Consider the following 20,353-nt stretch of genomic DNA (forward strand, 5'->3'; position numbering starts at 1 on the left):
GAAAAGCCTAATTAACTGGATAAAGTACAAATTATTTTTATTGTTTTATGGTCGTGACCTCCAGAAACATGCTTTAGAAAAATATCACAAAAGCATTCAAAATTGATTCTTATAATAGAACATGTGTAACAATGAAAGTGTAGTGCAATTTCCATTATAAAAATTACCTTTACTGTAAAGTCAAATTTGCGTGAATCTAGTATTACGTAAGCCATTGGGTGTCTGTGCTCATTTTCCTTTAGCTTCTCCTGTTATTTCTAGATCCAAACAATTCTGATACATAACTTTGACTTACCATTGATCAATCCTGAAATTGCCATATTCTTATTCCGCTGTAAAATAAAATGATCCCAGACATTTTTCCCACTTAAAATAAAGGCTTGACAATGAACATGCCTTTCACTAAGTAAGCCAATACTGTGACATATTAAATCTTTCAGATCCTTAAATGCACATTTCAGACTGATCCTGGATGCATTTGCAGGAGCACAAAAACACATTTCTTCTTTGCTGCAAAGTACATTCAACATGACTAGTCAGAGTAGCATGGTGGCATAGCAGGCTAGTAGACAAAACTAGCCCGTTTTGTCTACTACTCGGAATTTATATATTTTCTCATTTTTCTGCACATCTAGAAGAAATATCTTCAATTTGAGACCATTTTCAGCGCAATCGGTTAGGCCTATCATTCTCAATGGCCATCTCAAGAAAATGGCTTCTGTATTAATATGTAGATGGTTTCACCTAGTGGCTATGTCAGCAGTCAATGTGTTTAGTGTGGTGTATGAAAAGGGGCCCATATTTTTTGAACAAACTATCACCTAAGAATATTACCTAGTAATATTCTGAGGTGATGTAATAATGCAGTTTATTGCATTGATAGAGGAAAATGAAAAAGTTATCCGGTTACAACAGACAGGGCAACTTGCCGTACTACACTGAACTGTTGCCAGAGTTTTTTTTGGGGAACTGAATTGTATCGAAAGGACTTTTGCCACCTAGGTCTCCTGATTTAACATCCCCAGACTTCTTTTTTTTTTTTTTTTATGGCAGTTTGAGAGCAATCCACAAAGCATTGAAAATACGGTTTGGAGTATATTGACACAGATGCTTTTTCACTTTGCTTGCAACATGATCAAAAGAGTGAATTTATATACAGTTTTTCTCCCGTATCTGCTGATTCAGTAACCTGTGGTTAACCACAAGAAAAAAACGTAACACGTACTACTTGCGTGTCCAATACGATGCTTCCCTTTATTTTTTACAATGATGTGTATGGTTTTGTCACCAACATTATAATGTTCTTTAGAGATTTAACAGATGCACCATTTTCAAACTTTTGAGTAATTTCAAGTTTTTGTTTAATTTGAAAGCACGACTCTTGCATTTCCCATAATTTTCGCAATTTCTAAACAAAAAAAAAGTTAATATAAAAAAAAAAAAAAATTCCAATATCCCTAACAAATAATGAAACAAAATTTGCCCTTTTTTTTTTTTTAGCTGTAGGTGTGAAGCCAGCAGGGGTTGCAAGATAATAGGTACACTAATCTTCCAATGACGACTTATAACACTGATCCTTGTTGCTTATTTATGGTTTGCAAAATACCTGTTTATGCCTATTCTAGTTATTACTTGAATTTTGGTTTCTGGTTGATTTTTTTTTTTTTTTTTTTTTTTTAATTCTTGAAATGCCCTGGTTAATCCAATCCCGGTAAATCAAGTCTGCTGTGCTTTATTATTTGCTGTATTTAATGTTGGTAATGTCTTACTGTGTGGTAATTTATCAATTAAACTTTATTATACGTATCTATCTACAAGAAAATCATGTGTATGGGGTCAGCAGGTGTTCGCTTATATCTGCGGTTTCAGCCATCCACGAATGTCTTGGAATGTATTCCCCGCGGATACGGGGTCTTACTGTATTGCTAAGAATGGAGGGAACTTAATTATTTTAATAAATTGTATTTTCCTTTTCTCATTATTGGATTTACTTTTAAAATAAACACCTGTATTATAAGAAATAATATAAAATTTGGTAAACTGTAATATATCTTTTAGCTAACAAGCATATTTGATTGTTGGCACTAGTTGTTGCCCTTGGGTGCTGAATAACAAAAGTGTTTGCTGTATTTTATTTTATTGCAGTTCCAATTAAAAATTGAAAATTTTCTATTTGAACTGCAACAAACTGAAAAAATGCAAAGTAAAAATTTATTTAAAAAAAAATACAAATTTACTTTTTTTTTTTTAATATTTTACTGTTTATTGTAATTATGAATGTGTTTTATTTGAATTATATATTTATTACGGAAATAGAACTGTTTAATTTTTATCAACTTTATACAATTAGGAAATTGTACTCTGGAGGAAAGGAGAGAAGATAAGAAAAAGTGTGCAACAGACTGATACAAAGTAATCTACTGTCTATATATCATTCAGGACTCTCAGTTACAGCTTTATACTGCTGTGTTGCAGTAAAACTAGCCCATTCCAGTTTGACTGATCTGTGGATAGTATTTTATAATCGGTTTAGAGAAATCATACGAGCTGTTGATTTCATATTACATCAAATTGTGTAAATACATGAACAAGGAGTCTCAAAAACATAGCTGGGCATTGAATGGTGAACATCGTTGGACTAGTATGTAAACTAAAGCCATATTGCCTTAACTTTTATAAAGCTAATAATTAACTTTTTTTTTTTTTTTTAACAAAAGGTTGAAAATAATTATTCAAATTTAGTAATTTTGCATACTTGTAGCTGTGCTTCTCTTTGAGTTATATATGTCAATGTACTAATATCAACCATTTGTAATATGGTTTATTTCACCATGCATATAATAGTCAAAACATGTGTTAGAATAAACTTATGCTTAGCTATGCCCAGCTATGAACCTTAATAACCAAAAGAATAGTTTATTTTTTATATATAAATATGTATTTCTTTTTTCCTTTGGTTTTCTTCAATATAATATCATTTTACACCTTCAACATCCCTTATTATCAGGATCCCAAAGCACATCAATTCACCTGTTATTTAGAAAATATTTAGATCACTATTAGATTATCTCCCACAACTGCAACCATCTTTAACTCATCTTCACATTGTCTCTCACAAACTCATCTGTGTCACTATCTCTGTATCTGTATAAAACGTTTTCTGGCATTAAAAACAATTATTCAGTTGACCGTGACAACAAATAATATGGCTATGATTTCTGTGGTGACAGCAGTGGTCACCTATTTGTTCACACCAAATATGTCACACAATGGTGAAGTATTTGGAGCTCCAAGACCATCAATTTTTGTGATTGAACCACATCCATCTTTAAACATTCTAAAAAAAGGAGGCTTCTGGTGAATCTAAATAGATTCACCAGAAGCCTCCTTTTTCATATTCTGATGTTTTCTTCAGACAAACAAATTTTGAGAGAAGTTTACTGTTCGTCAACTATCATGTCCATTGTTACGTAGGCAAAACTGAACAGACAAATGGCTGACTACCAAGGTCACGCTGTGCACATGAGTTAACTTACAGTTGCTATGTGATGCATCCTAGTTTGATTTTAAATTCCATAGCTAGAAAAAAAAAATAGTATGGTTGTTCGTGAAAAATCATGATCATTCTTTATTGAACAGCCCTCGTAAATTATCAGGAAATACAGAAATTTTTTACTTATGTTAACATCAGAAGGAAATGGTGAATCACATTTGCCCACTATATATGAATGTCACTTAAAGTAGCATTTATGATCCTGTTCAGGTTGCTGTAAACTGAATATTTTTCATCTACATTCACCTGAAAAGAATACCTGCAGTACACTGAGAACTAGAGTATTTTTCCTTAGAGAAGAAAGTGGAAGTGAACTTGGTGAAGCTAGAAGTAAATAAAGCACCAAGGGCAGATAGGATTTATCCACTTATATTTTGAGAGGCAACAAAAGAGGTAATCATCAAACCTTTAGCCATATGAGCATACTTGAAGTCAGAGGAGGTCCCTATGGACTGGATATGTATACAAATATATCCCCAATTTACAAAGAGGGATCAAAGAGTAACATGAATAATTACTGACCTCTAAGCTTGACTTCTATTCAAGGAAGAATGAAATGTAGTCACTGATTAAGCAAGTGATGCAGTACCATCTAAACAGAAATGCAATCATGTATGAAAAATTTGAGTAGGCAGTATGATGGCATAACAAAGGAAGCATATGTAAAATAATTTTGAAATTATATACTTCAATTTCAGAATTGCTTTTGGTAGTGTTCTACACAAACGACTGCTGTCCAAATTGGAGTAGTCTGGTATTGGGGGCCAGTTGCTGCTGTGTATAAAGGGAACTTTAGTGAAGTCCCCCAGGATTCATTGCTCAGCCCATTGTTGTTTTCAGTATTAATGATACTGATGAAGACATATCAGACAAACCTTTGTATGCAAACATTTGCATACCAAGGTTTGCACTCAACATCTAGAAAAATTGGACAAATGGGCTGAGAAGTTGCAATTTAAAGTTTAATATTGATAAATGCAAGGTACTGCATACAGAATAGCAGTAATCCCAGTTTTACATACAAACAATATCATACTATACTCAGGGTAGTGGAAAATGAAAAGGATGTGGAGGTCTGATATGAAGTTCTCTGTCCTAGCAGCCTGTCTGCCAGTGCAGACAGGCTGCTGCATCAGCTTGTGGGATTTTGTCAGTGATATTCAGGAATTTTGCTAGTAGGTAAGAAGGTATCCCATTGTGTAAGACTATGGAGCGGAGATGGGAGAAATCCCAGGTGCCGTCTGACACGAACATACCTTATGTGTAAGACTATGGCTAGGCTAAATCTTGAGTACTATGTTACATGTTTAGAAACCTTATTTTACGAAGGATGTAATCAATTGGTGCAGAGAAGAGCAATGAGATTGGTGAGGAGTACCAAAAGGATTTACCAAGAAAGCCTTCAGTTCTATAAACTGCAGCTCTGGAAACAACACAAGATTTGATTGAGATGTCTAAGGCTTGAATAGATTCATGTTGATGCCATTCTTATTCTAGCTCAGACAACACACACATTAAGAGATGCAAATTGAGGTGGGGATAGCTGCAGACCAAGCTTCCATCTGGTGTTATAAACAGTGGGTAGTTTGAATAAATTCAAGGAAGAATCAGACAGATTATTCAAGAGAATAGAAGCAAGCTTATGTATATAAGCTTGCTTCTGTGCATCATTTGCCACAACTAAATACTAATCTGTTCTCAGCATCAACTCTTTATTTACATTGTTATAATAATTTACAAAGTTAGCTAGATATAATTTTCCATTTACAAAACTATACCAATTCCCTTGATAAAACTGTTCCCATCTAGATGGCCCTTTGACTTGTAAAATCATTGCTCTTACCATTTTCTCTATCACTACTGCCACATTGGCCAGTGTGTTATTATTATTATTAGTAGTAGTGGCATATGATGCAAGAAAGCAAGCTTATACAGCATCAGCCAAAAATAAAATAGAACACTTCCCATTTCACCTATCCATTCCCTCCAAAAGTTTGTCCACTTCTTCCTTGATTTATGTAAGCTATCAACTTCCAAAACGACATATAAAGTTTGTTTCCGCAATCAACCACTAGCTGGCTAAAGACAAATCTATTCTGCAACTATCTTTCCTCAATTTGAATTTATGCCCTCTCAAGTGCTTAATCATAGCAAGGGAAAGCATCCCATCAGTAATCAGCTTGCTCAAGCCATTCAAAGCCTGTACTTCAATCAGCTCACCTTGCAAGTTGACCTGTTCTGGCAGCCTGTCTGCACTCCTCAGAGAACTTAATATCTACATATACCCCAGGTCTTTTTCATTCTAAACTACTCTGAGTGTAGTGGAGTTACCCCAAAACACTGTTCGTACATTGGGGGTCACTGCTATCCATATGCAGTACTTTGCATTTGTCAATGTTAAACTTCATTTGCTACTTCTCAACCCACCTGCCTAACTTTTCTAGATCTGGTTGCAGTGGTGTATTGTGATTAACAACCATGCCAACCTTTGTAGCATATGCAAACTTGGACATTAAGCCTGATATACCTTCATCAGTATTATTGATAAATACAGAAAACAACAATGGGCCCAACACTGAACCCTAGGGGACTCGCTAATAACATTAGTCAGTGAACAGCAGTGTCCATCAATTACCACTCCCTGTCTTCCCCACTCAACCATCCCTTTATCCATAGAGTGTGTGGCATTAAGGGCAAGCTACTGCTATGGGCAGTAGCTTGCCCTTAATGCCACACTGCTCTAATTAATTTGTACAACAACATCAAAAGCTTTCCTGAAATCCATCAATATGGATTTCAGGAAATATATCAAAATAATTTTTTGCATCCAGGTCCTTTGTGACCACATGGTAGTATTCAAATTGGTCAGACAAGATTTCCCCTTAACAAATCCATGCTGTGTCTGAACTATTCCTTGAACAGAAGAAACTTACAGGTCTGTAATTACTCATGTCACCTTTTGATCTTCCTTTGTGAATTGGGGATACATTTGCACTTCCCCAGTCCACTGGGACCTCCCCTGAATCCATGGATGCTCTCATAATTATGACTAGGAGTTTATTTCCTTTGCTGCCTCCCTTAATATAATTGAATAGACTCCAGGTGCCTTTCTTATGTTTAACTTCAACAATTCCTCTTCCACGTAATCATTTAGCTCCCTGTTAAAAGTTTAAACTTCTGGCCTCCATTTCCATACAGAATTCATTATGTGTGAATGTAGATGCAAAATACTCATTCAATTTGTCAGATACCTGAGCAGAATTATCGACAGTCAAATTATCGATATCAAGTGGACTAATCTGATTCACCCATTCCTTCTGTTTTTTTTTTTTTTTCTCACCCTTTGCCAAAGATTTCTCATAATCTGCCTTCACTTGCCTAACCTTTTTTGTGACTTGATTTCAGACCAACTTATATGTACCATAGGCTTGTGTGCCACCTGATAATAATTTATATGCATCCGATGCTTTTTTCTTTTTTTTTTTTTCAAACAAATCTCATTATGTTCATCTGACATCCACTTAGGCACCTTGAACAGTATTTCTTAGTTGGTATGAAAAGCCTAGTAGCTTCCAATTCCTTGAATGCTTCCCATTTAGGATTTTCTGTTGATAACATCGTCAGTTGGTTGCATTAAATAGAATTTAAAAACTATCTGAGCCCACTGTGGTTCCCTTTATCCCTGATGGTAGCTATACACAAATTCCAGTTATAATCTGGAAAGTGAAAATCTTCGATGATAAGACATTCTGATTTACAGGTCCAATCTATTTCTCTGTACAGTTGTTCATTGTATTTATCAGAGTCATTAGGCCTATAACACACTCCTACTCTCATTTTTTGCTTCCTAGGGTTATGCAACACCAAACTGACTCACCATCGCACTGGCCAGTGCCTCCATAGCCAGGTGGGAAGGAGCAGCAGTGCGTAACACCCGCTTCTTGATTAGACCGGGGTTCGATCCCATCACCACCAAATACGGAGGATGCGGAAAGGTCAGGGAATGACCACCGCATATTCCTGGAGCAATATGGCCTTAAGTTTGCTAATGCTCCTAAAAACCAAAAAAAATCGCACTGGCCACCCATGTCAACTGAATGCACTACCTTAGATTTTGTGTTTCTTAACTAACAGCATAACCCCTCTTTCCTTCCTATCATGTCTGTCCTTTCTGTACACATTGTACTCCTCGTATTTAAATTCTGCATTCTGTGTGACCCGTCTCCCAACAGTGTCCGCATTTGGTTTCTTGATCTGCACTTCAAATTCATCAAATTTATAGGCGCCTCCGTAGCCAGGTGGGCAGGAGCAGCAGTGCGTAGCACACGCTTCTTGATTAGACCGGGGTTCGAGCCCGTGACCACCAAATACGGAGGATGTGGAAAGGTCAGGGAATGACCACAGTATATCCCCCCCAAGCACAATATGGCCTTAGTTGCTAATGCTTCTAAAAACCAAACAACAACAACATCAAATTTATATACTCTGCCCTAGTATCGGTGTACATTCACCTGTTACTCTTAGTTACCCTAACACAGCCATTTACTTGTTCCACGATGACTCGCAGCAGTCCTTGAAATCCCCAGCACCTTCCTTTCCAAGCTACTGCTCATTCCAGTAGAAGCAACACAAGATGAAAGAATCACTTTCATCTCTGCATGCAGCTATTGTTGATCTATTATTGTGTATTTCCCCCTCACCGAGCTAGCAGTTTCCCATCATGCCTAACATTACCTCGATAGTATCAGCAAATGTACTTTCACCCTTTCTATTTAAGTTACTCCCATCCCTGTACAAGCATTGTACTTGTACCTCTTAACAAGCATCGGCCACGCTGAGAAAAATTCTACCCCATGGGCCTTGCACAAACTCTCTAGAGCCAAGTTAATTGACAAGTCTCTCATCATATGCTCTCTCCGATTATGTCTGGACAGAAGTGCAGACACATTTAAATTTAACCCTAACACTTGACATTTTGTTTTTTCAGCATTTACCTGTACTTTTTAAATAAGTCTGCAGATCTCCTGCACTACGGTGTCATCAACTTTTGTCCATGGCAGACATACCCAGGTCCTGTTCCACCTTTCCTTTTTGCACAATATATTTCCCGTTTCTCTGACAATGGAGCCACCGACAAGAACTAGTTTCTGAGGAACAAGTACATTCTGCCTTGGGGTTTTCCACTCTTGCCTGATGATCCAGACTCTGGTGTTGATATGGGCAATTCAGCTTGATGGGTCCCCAGTTGAAGTTTTTTGCAGGCAGCCACCCTGTTCTTCAAGCTCTCATAAAGGCCCATAAGAACACTGAGTTGGCGCCTGATATTTTTTTTTTTATCTTCACACTTTTTACATTGAGCACACAGACTTTCCCGTTGGCAATATGTCCCATTTTTGATAGCTCTGCAAACATCAAAGAAGCACTACATTTCATAAGGCAGTGATTCAGAGGAAAATTGCTTCCTCCTCTTTCCCCCGAACCACAGCATTCCGACTTACCTTGGGCCTTTTGTTTTGCTGCTCTGGATTGAGGAATGATTTTGGTTGAAATTGAATATACTGCATTTGTCAGCTTATAAAATGCATTGTTTATCCTTATAAAAGCCTTAAAAAATCGCCCTGCATCTTAGAAGCCAAAAGTGACAATATAATACATGTGCAAAGCAGAAAAATCGACACGCAACAAAATGCAACTACAAACGTAGCCAAATTAGCATTGGCATTAATTGAGGCATATGATGCAAGAAAGCAAGCTTATACAGCATCAGCCAAAAAAAAAAAAAAAAACCCTTCCCATTTCACCCATCTGGTCACTCCAAACGTTTGTCTAGTTCAGCCTTAAATCTATTTAAGCTATCAACTTCCACAACAACAGATGGAAGTCTTCCAGCAATCAACTACCTGCTGACTAAAGGAAAACTTCTGCACACCTATTCTACAACTGTCTTTCCTCAACATGAAACTATGCCCCTTCAGGTTCTTAATATGAGCAAGCGGAAGTATCCCATCAGCATTGAGCCTGCTCAAACCATTCAAGGCATTGTACACCTCAGTCAGATCACCTCGCAGGTCCAGACTGCAACTTGCAGAACCTAAGCCTTTCTTTGTAAGTACACCCCTTTTTCTGCTCACCAATCTTGTTGCCCTTCTCTGAACTTTTTTTTTTTATGAAAACCCCAAACACAAAAGGTATCAAAACCTATAGTACTTAGTACTGTGCATGGATTGAAGGAGGGAGGGTGCCGGAAACTTTGCTCTAGAGACTAAACATGGGTTTCACCACTTCGAGCCTCCAATAAGCAAAGTGGTTGTATTTCACCGGTTGATGAAAGTCAAATAGCGAACTTGGGGCAACTGCTTGCCAAGAGCAGTACGTGCGGGTCACAGTATTCTAGCAACTCTACATCCTGGAGCAAGTCTCCAGATGCTGCAACTGACAGAATTTAAGCCACTCCTGGTAAGAGAACCCCTTTGTTCCTCTCACCAGTGTTGCTGCATCTGTACTCATTCTAGCAACTCTACATCCTTGCTAAAATGAGGCCTCCAGACCTGTACACAGTACTCAAGGAGTCCTGACCATTGTTTAAGGTATAAAGCAATTTGTCTTTGTCACCTGTTTGTTTTGTCTCTGCTAGAAAAATTCTTATATATCATTGACAAAACTCCATGTGCTGTCCTGGCACAATTACCCCAGGTCTTTTTCATTCCCCCTCTCCCTGAGTACCACACAGTTGGTACGTTTCTCAAAGGTTACTGCTACCCATATGCATTTTTTTCCACTTGTTAAACTTCAGTTGCTACTTTTCAGTCCGTTGGCCCCAGGTGACAAGCGTTTGTGACTGAGCGATTTCCAAAAAGCGATATATATAGTTCTTTTACATTCCTCTTGTTAAGCAAACTATTTTATAACCGCTCTTGCTACAAAAGTACTTGTACAGAGCAAAAAAAGGAAAGCCACCTTTCTTTTTTCTCATAGTTTTATTACTAACCCCTTATTACTTTTCACTTGGTCACACTAGGCACTGCTCCTGCCTCCCCGTGGCAGAGCCGGAGACCTTGGTAGAAAAGCTCCTCTGCCAAGAGCAAAATGTTTATCCACATTTAGAGCCGACAAGCTCTCGGCCACAGACTGAAACTGATTATGACAGTTCACAACCAAAGAGGTTGAAAACAAATTCAACAACAAAAGAATTTCCTTCCTTTCTAATTTTACATTCACTTTCAGAACCCCTCAGCAAATTATCTCCTTTCCTCATCCAGAAGAGTAAAGACTGTGAAGAGGCTGCAATCTGGAGACCTACCTTTAGAAACAGCAAACTTGTAGACACTCAGAGAAACTCGGAAACTCTTACAACCTTCAAATTTTGCTAGGATACCAATTAAAGTATCTCCCCATGCTACCCTAAATACATCCAAAGGTGTGATTTCTACCTGGGATCTGTTGAACATGACAGAGGATGAAATAACTAGAGCTTCACGATCAAAATGTTATTGCATTAAAAAGAATCAATTACACCTACCAGGAATATTATCCTTACATTTAATTCCCCAAACTTACTGTCAATGGTGAAAGTTGGCTATTTACTTTGCTGTATTCATCCGTATATACTGAGTCTGGCTGTTTGGCTACAGAAAATACTTGTCCCAACTGCAAAGGTAACCATCCTGCATATTAGCATTAGTAGAGGCATATGATGCAAGAAAGCAAGCTTATGCAGCATCAGCCAAAAAAAAATAATAATAAAATAAAATATATAAATAAATAAATAAAAAATAACCACTTCCACTTCACCCCTCTGTTCGTTCGAAATACCTGTCCAGCTGAGCCTTAAACTTATTTAGGCTATCAACTTCCACGACAAGGGATGGAAGTCTATTCCACCAACAAACCGCTGGCTAAAGGCAAATTTCCTCATGCCTATCCTACATCTGTCTTTTCTCAATTTGAATTTATGCCCTCTCAGGTGATTATTCTGAGCAAGAATCTCATCAGCATTGAGCATGCTCAAACCATTCAAGGCTTTATACACCTCTATCAGATCACCTCGCCGGTGCCTAGTCTCCAGACACTGTAATTTGCAAAACTTAAGCCTTTCTTCGTAAGAGCACCCCTTTGTTCCATTCACTAATCTTGTTGCCCTTCTCTGTACTCGTTCCAGCATCTCTATATCCTTCTTGAAATGAGGTCTCCAGACCTGTATACAGTACTCTAGGTGTGGTCTGACCATTGCCTTATACAAGGGAATAATCACTTCCTTATCCCTGCTAGAAAAATTCCTATATATCATCGACAATACACCATGAGCTACTCTTGCAGCCCGTCTGCACTGCTCAGAAAACTTCATATCTGCCTGCACAACCACCCCCAGGTCCCTTTCATTCTCTACCACTGTCAGTGTAATTAAACAATAATCAATAGTAAAATTGCCCAAGTTTCCCACCACGCCCAGATGATGACTTAGAAACTGTTAGGGTAGCAGAATTCTGCACCCTGACAGAAACTTGACATAACAAAACTCCCCATGACTACCATGCCATGTGTAGGGGCCCCAAACCAGTGTAGGGGAGGGGGATGGGAATGAGCAGAAGAGCAAATGTAATTGGCCAAAAGAATACAAAGTTAAAAATAACTTACATTACTTTATATATATTGTACCAACAAACATTTACAAACCACATAAACACTATCACTGCATTCTCCCCTGGCCTGCAAAAAAAAAAAAAAAAAACACCTTGCAGCTAGGCCTGCACCACAACTGAAGAATAACAGTAAGTTGCGGTGCCCAGAGAGTGCAGTGCAGAAAGAAAGAGTCGAATAAATGAGATGAGAGCTAGAAGAATAAATAAAAGTGCAAGCGTGAGAGAAAAGAACACAAACCACAAATGCTAAGTTAAGTACACACTAACCCTGGTTTTAATTAGTATTTAAATTTACGCTACCCATCATTGCATCCCCTCCTGGTGTGTGAGAAAAAGATGAATGAGTTGAGTGAAATAATAAAAAAAAAAAAAAAAATAATAAATAAATAAATAAATAAATAAATAAAAAAAAATATATATATATAAAAAAAAAAAAAATTATAAAATAAGAAAAAAGTATAAAATAAAAAAAAAAAATAAATAAAATAAAAAATAAAAAAAAAAAAAAATTATAAAATAAGAAAAAAGTATTAAAAAAAAAAAAAATTATAAAATAAGAAAAAAGTATTAAAAAAAAAAAAAAAAAAAGAATGCAAGTAGAGTGAGAATGCACATTACGAATGAAGTAAATGTGTGTGTCCCCCCCCCTTCACCTGGTAGGTTCCCCACTGCCAGCTAACATATCCCACCCCCAGAGCGGGATGGGCAGCTGGACCTTCATACCGGATTCGACACTCCTTGGACATGACACCGACGAAGACATTCTGCGGCTTTGCTGCCAACACGCCATTGGCGATCCGAACTGGGTACTCTAACCTGGTTCCCTTTAAAACCCCATCCCCAGGCGGGGAATGGAGGAGACGGATCTCTGTCTCCTCTCCTCCCTGCCAACCCCCCATATTTCGCCTGGTGGGGCTCGTCTCCACTGACCTCTTTGGGGATGCCTACTCTATCCGTCCCTATTCTTCTATCTGTTTCCTCCCCAGTCTTCAATCTCCCCCCCCCCTCTCTCTCTCTCTCTCTCTCTCTCTCTCACTAAATCGACCTAGTACACCCCTTAACAATGCCGCCAAATTATAACCAACGTCTAAATTCTACCGGTTTTGTGCAAATCTCTAAGATATCTAACACTATCAGCTTTTATCTAGCGTTACATGTCTAAATTTAATAACATCAAAATTTTGCCCGACCTATTTGGCCTTTAACATATCTCTTTAGTGTTCAACCCTAACCAGCGATTTCCTAACAGCAATCCCATTAAGCATTAATGTCAAATGCATAAAATTTTTTTTTTTAAATAGGCCCTAGCCACTGAAATCCCAGGAAACTAGGTGGCAGGACCTGCCAGAGCAAATTGTTGTGATACTGGATACACCCGGCTAGCCTCCACGTGGCAGGGTATGGGCAACGTCGGGCCCCACTAGGGGCCTGGCGGCCAATTAGCCGGATAAACAATGGGCACAACATATCACACTGCACAGACACGACCCACACACTTTCAAGTCTCTGGCTTGACAGTGTACTGTCCTCGATACAGTGAAACACACGCGGAGATGGGAGAAATCCCAGGTGCCGTCTGACACGAACATACCTTATACCTTATACCTTGTCAGTGTAGTACCACAGAGTTGATACATTGCTCTGAGGTTGCTGTTTTGTATATGTAGTACTTTACATTTGTCAATGTTAAATTTCATTTGCCACCTCTCAGCCCATCTGCTCAACCTTTCCAGATCCTGTTGCAGTAGCATAGTGTCAGTAGTGTCCTTGACAACCCTGCCAACCTTCGTATTGTCTGCAAACTTGGACATTAAGCTTGATATACCATCATCAATATCATTTATAAATACAGAAAACAATAATGGACCCAATACTGAACCCTGAGGGACTCCACTAATAACATTAGTCCACGATGAGCAGTGTCCATTGATTACCACTCTCTGTCTTCTCCCCCTCAGCCACCCCTTTATCCATAGCAGCAATTTGCCTCCAATGCCACACTGCTCCAATTTGTGCAACAGTATCAAAAGCCCTTCTAAGATCCAAGTATATAATATCAAAGTTATTCCCTGCATCCAGTTCTTTTGTGACTGCATCATAGTATCGAATCAAATTGGTCAGGCAAGACTTCCCCTTAACAAAACCATGCTGTGTCTGAGCTATGACTGAAGTCTTGTCTAGATGATCCTGCAGTGCTTCTTTAACCAGTGCCTCCATTAATTTTCCAGGAATAGAAGTTAAACTAACAGGTGTATAATTATTTGTGTCGCCCTTTGATCCTCCTTTGTGAATTGGGGTCACATTTGCACATATTGGAAAACTGAGAACAGGTTGTTAAATACAGCCAGGCCTTGCATAATGTGAGTTTGATTAATGCATTTTTTAGTTACTGCTATTTGAAAAAATTATACCACTTTTCGCTTTACACAATGCAAATTTCCAGTTAACGCAACTTTTTTTTTTATGTGATAGTTGATTGAAAAAGATTTGAATCGCGCATTAAGCTTATGGCACGTAGGATAGGCAATAAACAAACGTTTGCCTGCTGCACACCCCAATGTGTTCCATTAACCCTCAGAAGAAGATGTGTTACTTGTTTTGTCTCCCGCTAATAAAGTCAATGCCGACTCGCATTTAAAAATTCTAATTTTTAAATCCGCCAGATGAAAATGTTACCGCGAAGGAGATAATGGTAAAAGAACTAGATAAAATCTTTCATATCTCAGAGAATTTTCTGCAGCATATATTTCGCCAGGGCCCAGAAAAGGTTGTTGTTGGCTATCGGAAATTGATTGATGAAAAGAGAAAGTAAACACTGTTCAGATATATTTCTGTAACAAAATTGTTTCTTCACTGTGTGTTTTATGTCAGAGTTTCCAAAACTTTTTCTTAGTTCACGGCATCCTTGGTGCTTCAGTAATTTTTTTCACGGCGCACTAGACCAAAAGTTCTAACAGTCCATTTATTTAGTAGGGTCCAAACAACTTAATAAGAAATGTTGAAACTGTGAACAACCTCGAGCTAGTAATTTGCGTGTGTCTGACCAATGTTGAGTATCGCTGTTTCTCTCGAAAATTAAGATATTTCTGCGGCGCACAGTTTGGGAACTGCTGTTTTATGCAATAAACATTTAATTCCATAATTATTTTCATTATCTTTTACATGGTTATTCAAAAAGTTATTTAACACATTGAATGCCGACTACGAGTTAATTCATACTTGGCGATCTGGCCCAGGACGCTGACTACGAGTTAACGTGAACTGCTATGAGTGTATTTGTAGCAAATATGTGCAACTGATGGATAGTGGGCTTCTGGGATAAAAATGAGCCACGGTGTCAGAAAAGAGAATTTATTCATAAAAAGAAATATTTTCTTCACATAAAGAGCTAGCTTCTCTTAGTGCACTGGACAACAATAGTGTGTTATGTGGCGTTTTTTATTTCTCGTACATACTTGACACTGCTTAGTCGGCTGTGGTTTTTTTTTCAGTTGGTGGTATAGCCAACTGAAATTCTAAATAATGAATTTTATGTTCAGACCTAATCTTCTTTGGAACATCTAGAATATTTTCTCCAATCAAAGATTCAATGTAACTTTTCCGTCAAGTTGCGGGTTCCACCATAAAATGTCCGAAATTCAGAGAAATCCGTAACTTGACAGAAAAGGGTGTATGCGTTATACATATATATTTCTATAATATGTAATGCAGTTTTTCTTAGCACTGAATAATATGAGAGCATTTGATCCAGTCGATCTATGAACAAGGACCATACGAATTGTCAAAAAGCTCTTCAAATTCTGAGTCTCATATTAGCATACAGCTCAAGCTCTTCTTCGGTCAGTGGTGTCTCTTCTTATCCATGTTTTAGGTTTTTTTTCAGTACATAACAAAGTACTAAGACATACATGGCAAAGTCTGTGTTGCTGCAGCAGATTTACGCACAGCACTGATTCATATACAGAGAATTCTGCAAGTTACAACACATCTGATTTAATCGAGTTAACTCGTAGTTGGCTGCCGCGAAGAATTTTCTATTAACATACTCAAACTACGAGATAATTCACGATGCTTTTTTTTACAACAAGCTTTTTTTATGAGTTTTGGAGATGAATGTATATTATAATTTGGGTTTTGAATAATTTAACATGCCTAACTCTGGCATCGGAGACCAGTTATCCAAATAAGCCTTGGCAGTCCACGTGTTAAAAGGTATTTTTAAAATTCTTTATGAGCATTCCTGAAGATCAAGGACCAGTTATAATTTTTCATATTGATTATTATATTAGCATTAGCATTAGTAGAGGCATTTGATGCAAGAAAGCAAGCTTATGCAGCATCAGCCAAAAAAAAAAAAAAAAACCCCACTTCCACTTCACCCCTCTGTTCGTTCAAAATACCTGTCCAGCTGAGCCTTAAACTTATTTAGGCTACCAACCAAACACCCGCTGGCTAAAGGCAAATTTCCGCACGTCTATCCTACATCTGTCTTTCCTCAATTTGAATTTATGCCCTCTCAGGTGATTTTTCTGAGCTAGAGGGAGAATCCCATCAGCATTGAGCATGCTTAAACCATTCAAGGCTTTATACACCTCTATCAGATCACCTCGCTGGTGCCTAGTCTCCAGACACTGTAATTTGCAAAACTTAAGCCTTTCTTCGTAAGAGCACCCCTTTGTTCCATTCACTAATCTTGTTGCCCTTCTCTGTACTCGTTCCAGCAGCTCTACATCCTTCTTGAAATCGTGGACTAATGTTATTAGTGGAGTCCCTCAGTGTTCAGTATTGGGTCCATTATTGTTTTCTGTATTTATAAATGATATTGATGATGGTATGTCAAGCTTAATGTCCAAGTTTGCAGACGATATGAAGGTTAGCAGGGTTGTCAAGGACACTACTGACACTATGCTACTGCAACAGGATCTGGAAAGGTTGAGCAGATTGGCTGAGAGGTGGCAAATGAAGTTTAACATTGACAAATGTAAAGTACTACATATGGGAAACAGCAACCCCAGAGCAATGTATGAACTCTGTGGTACTACACTGACAGTGGTAGAGAATGAAAGGGATCTGGGGGTGGTTGTGCAGGCAGATATGAAGTTTTCTGAGCAGTGCAGACGGACTGCAAGAGTAGCTCATGGTGTATTGTCGATGATATATAGGAATTTTTCTAGCAGGGATAAGGAGGTGATTATTCCCTTGTATAAGGCAATGGTCAGACCGCACCTAGAGTACTGTATACAGGTCTGGAGGCCTCATTTCAAGAAGGATGTAGAGATGCTGGAACGAGTACAGAGAAGGGCAACAAGATTAGTGAATGGAACAAAAGGGTGCTCTTACGAAGAAAGGCTTAAGTTTTGCAAATTACAGTGTCTGGAGACTAGGCACCGGCGAGGTGATCTGATAGAGGTGTATAAAGCCTTGAATGGTTTGAGCATGCTCAATGCTGATGGGATTCTTCCTCTTGCTCAGAATAATCACCTGAGAGGGCATAAATTCAAATTGAGAAAAGTCAGGTGTAGGATAGACGTGAGGAAATTTGCCTTTAGCCAGCGGGTGGTTGGTTGGTGGAATAGACTTCCATCCCTTGTCGTGGAAGTTGATAGCTTAAATAAGTTTAAGGCTCAGCTGGACAGGTATTTCGAACGAACAGAGGGGTGAAGTGGAAGTGGTTATTTTTTTTTTATTATTATTTTTTTTGGCTGATGCTGCATAAACTTGCTTTCTTGCATCAAATGCCTCTACTAATGCTAATACTAGTGAAGAGGATAATGATGATCAAGTCAGTAATGAATCTGAACTTGAATAATACTAAAATAATAAGAGTCATAATCCTATACCTTTATTTATTGGCTTTTATGTTTTATTGAACTTTAAATTTCCATTGTATTAAATTTTTTTTTTTCTTAAATTTACCATTCCAAAATTAGGGTGCATCTTCCACGACACAGTATCTTATAAGCTGACAAATACGGTAATTAAAAATACTACCTAAACATATCCTAATGCAGTAATAACACTATGCCCCAGTTAAGTTATAAAGTTTGTTATTAAATGTTATACAGGGTGTTTCAAAAGTGATTGTCAATAATTTAAAGGTGAACTGTACAGACTACAATATGCAAAAAAAGCCTAGTAAACATGGATGCTTAAGTGAATCGTTTTTGAGATAGTGGACATTTCTTGTTGGGATCCACTGCTGACTTTTGTTTAGGTTAGGTTATGCTCATTCTCTCCGTTTCCCCTCTCTCAATGCTCTGAGACATAGTAAGCAAAGGCGTACTTGTCAAAGGATAGTCAACATGGAAAGAGGTTACAGCAACAGAGTATGCGGCCATGCACTTCATGTATGGTAAAGCCAACAGCAGTGCATTTGAGGCTGCACATTTGTACCAAAACATTTCCCCACCGAAGGCAGCCCAACAGGTGCACATTCATCATGGTACATCATTGCCTTAGAGAACATGGGTGCTTCACACTTGGAGTACAAGCAGGTAGGCCCAGAAGCATAACACCTGATGTTGAGGAAAGGGTGTTAGAAAGAACCTGTAACATCTGTAGAATCCACACATTTTATCTTATGTTTTATTAAACATAAGATAAAATGTATTATCTTATGTTTAATAAAACCACCCTTAGCAAAGGATTCACAGCTTTTTTTTTTTTGCTAAACCAGCATTCCCATAGTCAGTGGCAGGTCTTAACAGAAAATGTGCATTATCTCGAAAATGGTTCATTAGGAATGATGTTCACTAGGACTTTTTGGCTTATTTTAGATATATTTTTCACCTTTAATTTATTGACCTTCATTTTTTAAGCACCCTGTATATTGCAATGTCGAGCTTACACTATATGTATTTCATATCTCTTATCTAGTTTAAGTTATAACTCCTTACATTTGTAAATTCTTAGTAGTGATAATAAATTTATCTAACTATCACCAACCTACGTGATTCAAACTCTCATGCAGCCAATTTGCAATACTGTATCTATGCCAAATCACCAATACTAAAAAAAAAAAAAAAAAGCTCTAGAAATATTAATGTTGTACGTTGTGGCTACGTGATAAAGTAAAGTTATTTAAACACAAGTAGTGCTATAAATTATAGTTTATAAGTCTCTTCTAATACTGATTACACTGCTACAATGAACCTCCAAGTACCTCCTATAACAATACTAAAATGCCAACAAAAGTCGACTGTGGTTTTCTAAGCAATTACGATATGTTTTATTGAAAGCTGTACATAAACAAAAGAATCATAGGTTGCATGTGTTGTATTAGCAATTGGGTGAACAGTGGTACTGTTGCCAACTGGATATTCCATCCATCATGTTATAATGGATGAAATCCCTATTTAAAAGATATGGAATAACACCATGTCATTCATAGTGTTATGCCTCTGCTGTGCATGTAATTACTCCACCATTAAGAATCAAATTTAAATGAATCAGCTAGCTGCTGGCTCTCCAGGTTTACAAAAGTGAATCTATCTTTTTTGACTTGATTTGACCCCTTCTCTGTCTTGCCATCATTCTAGAGTTAGTGTCAGAGTGTTTTTTTTTTTTAACAAAAACCATTTTATTTTTGTAAAACTGCATTAAAATTGTAATAAAAAAAAAACAAAAAACTTTATTATGGCCTAGCCCAATTGATTTTTTCTTTCAATTTAGAAGGCACTAAAAATTAGTAAAAGAACTTAGTTTATTAAAAACTAATATAATTGATTTTTTTTTAAAGAAAATCAATTACATATTTTCAACTTGCCTTACCAATATAGTCTAAAAATACAAGCCAAAACATGGCTTAGTAGTTGCCTTCATTGTCAATCAAAATTTCAAAAGATTTATGAGAGATAAGTACAGAGGCCATACAGCATGGTGTCAGAACAAGTTGATGCAGTAGAACTTTACCATAAGCTGTTTTATATATTATGATAAATATAATAAAATAAGTTTGTGCAGGTTTATACATTGTACAGTAAGGGTGATTTGACAATATACAACTTTGAATATTCACTCACTCAACAGAAACTGTATGATTTTACGAATAACTTTAAACTGCATGCTTAGTTTCGTGGCCAGCTGACTTTTGAATTATGATTATATTTAAGTTTGTTCTTGACTTTAACTTAAATCATAAAGCACTTTAGAGCTATAAGTC

At 37.4% G+C, this 20,353-nt stretch overlaps 1 protein-coding gene across 1 annotated transcript in view; it reads left to right on the forward strand.

The window, feature by feature from the left end:
* LOC150081148 (vacuolar protein sorting-associated protein 26B-like) overlaps nt 1-2,633 on the forward strand; it is a 202,775-nt gene extending 200,142 nt beyond the window's left edge. Inside the window, exon 9 of the mRNA XM_090380943.1 lies at nt 2,351-2,633. Coding sequence (XP_090237069.1) covers nt 2,351-2,416 — 66 coding nt within the window. The 3' untranslated portion in view covers nt 2,417-2,633. The remainder of the gene's footprint in view (nt 1-2,350) is intronic.
* Nucleotides 2,634-20,353: the final 17,720 nt, after the last annotated feature.

This window comes from Mastigoproctus giganteus, chromosome 9, assembly GCF_048544385.1.
Source record: "Mastigoproctus giganteus isolate SK-2022 chromosome 9, ASM4854438v1, whole genome shotgun sequence".
Classification (NCBI taxonomy): Eukaryota; Metazoa; Arthropoda; class Arachnida; order Uropygi; family Thelyphonidae; genus Mastigoproctus; species Mastigoproctus giganteus.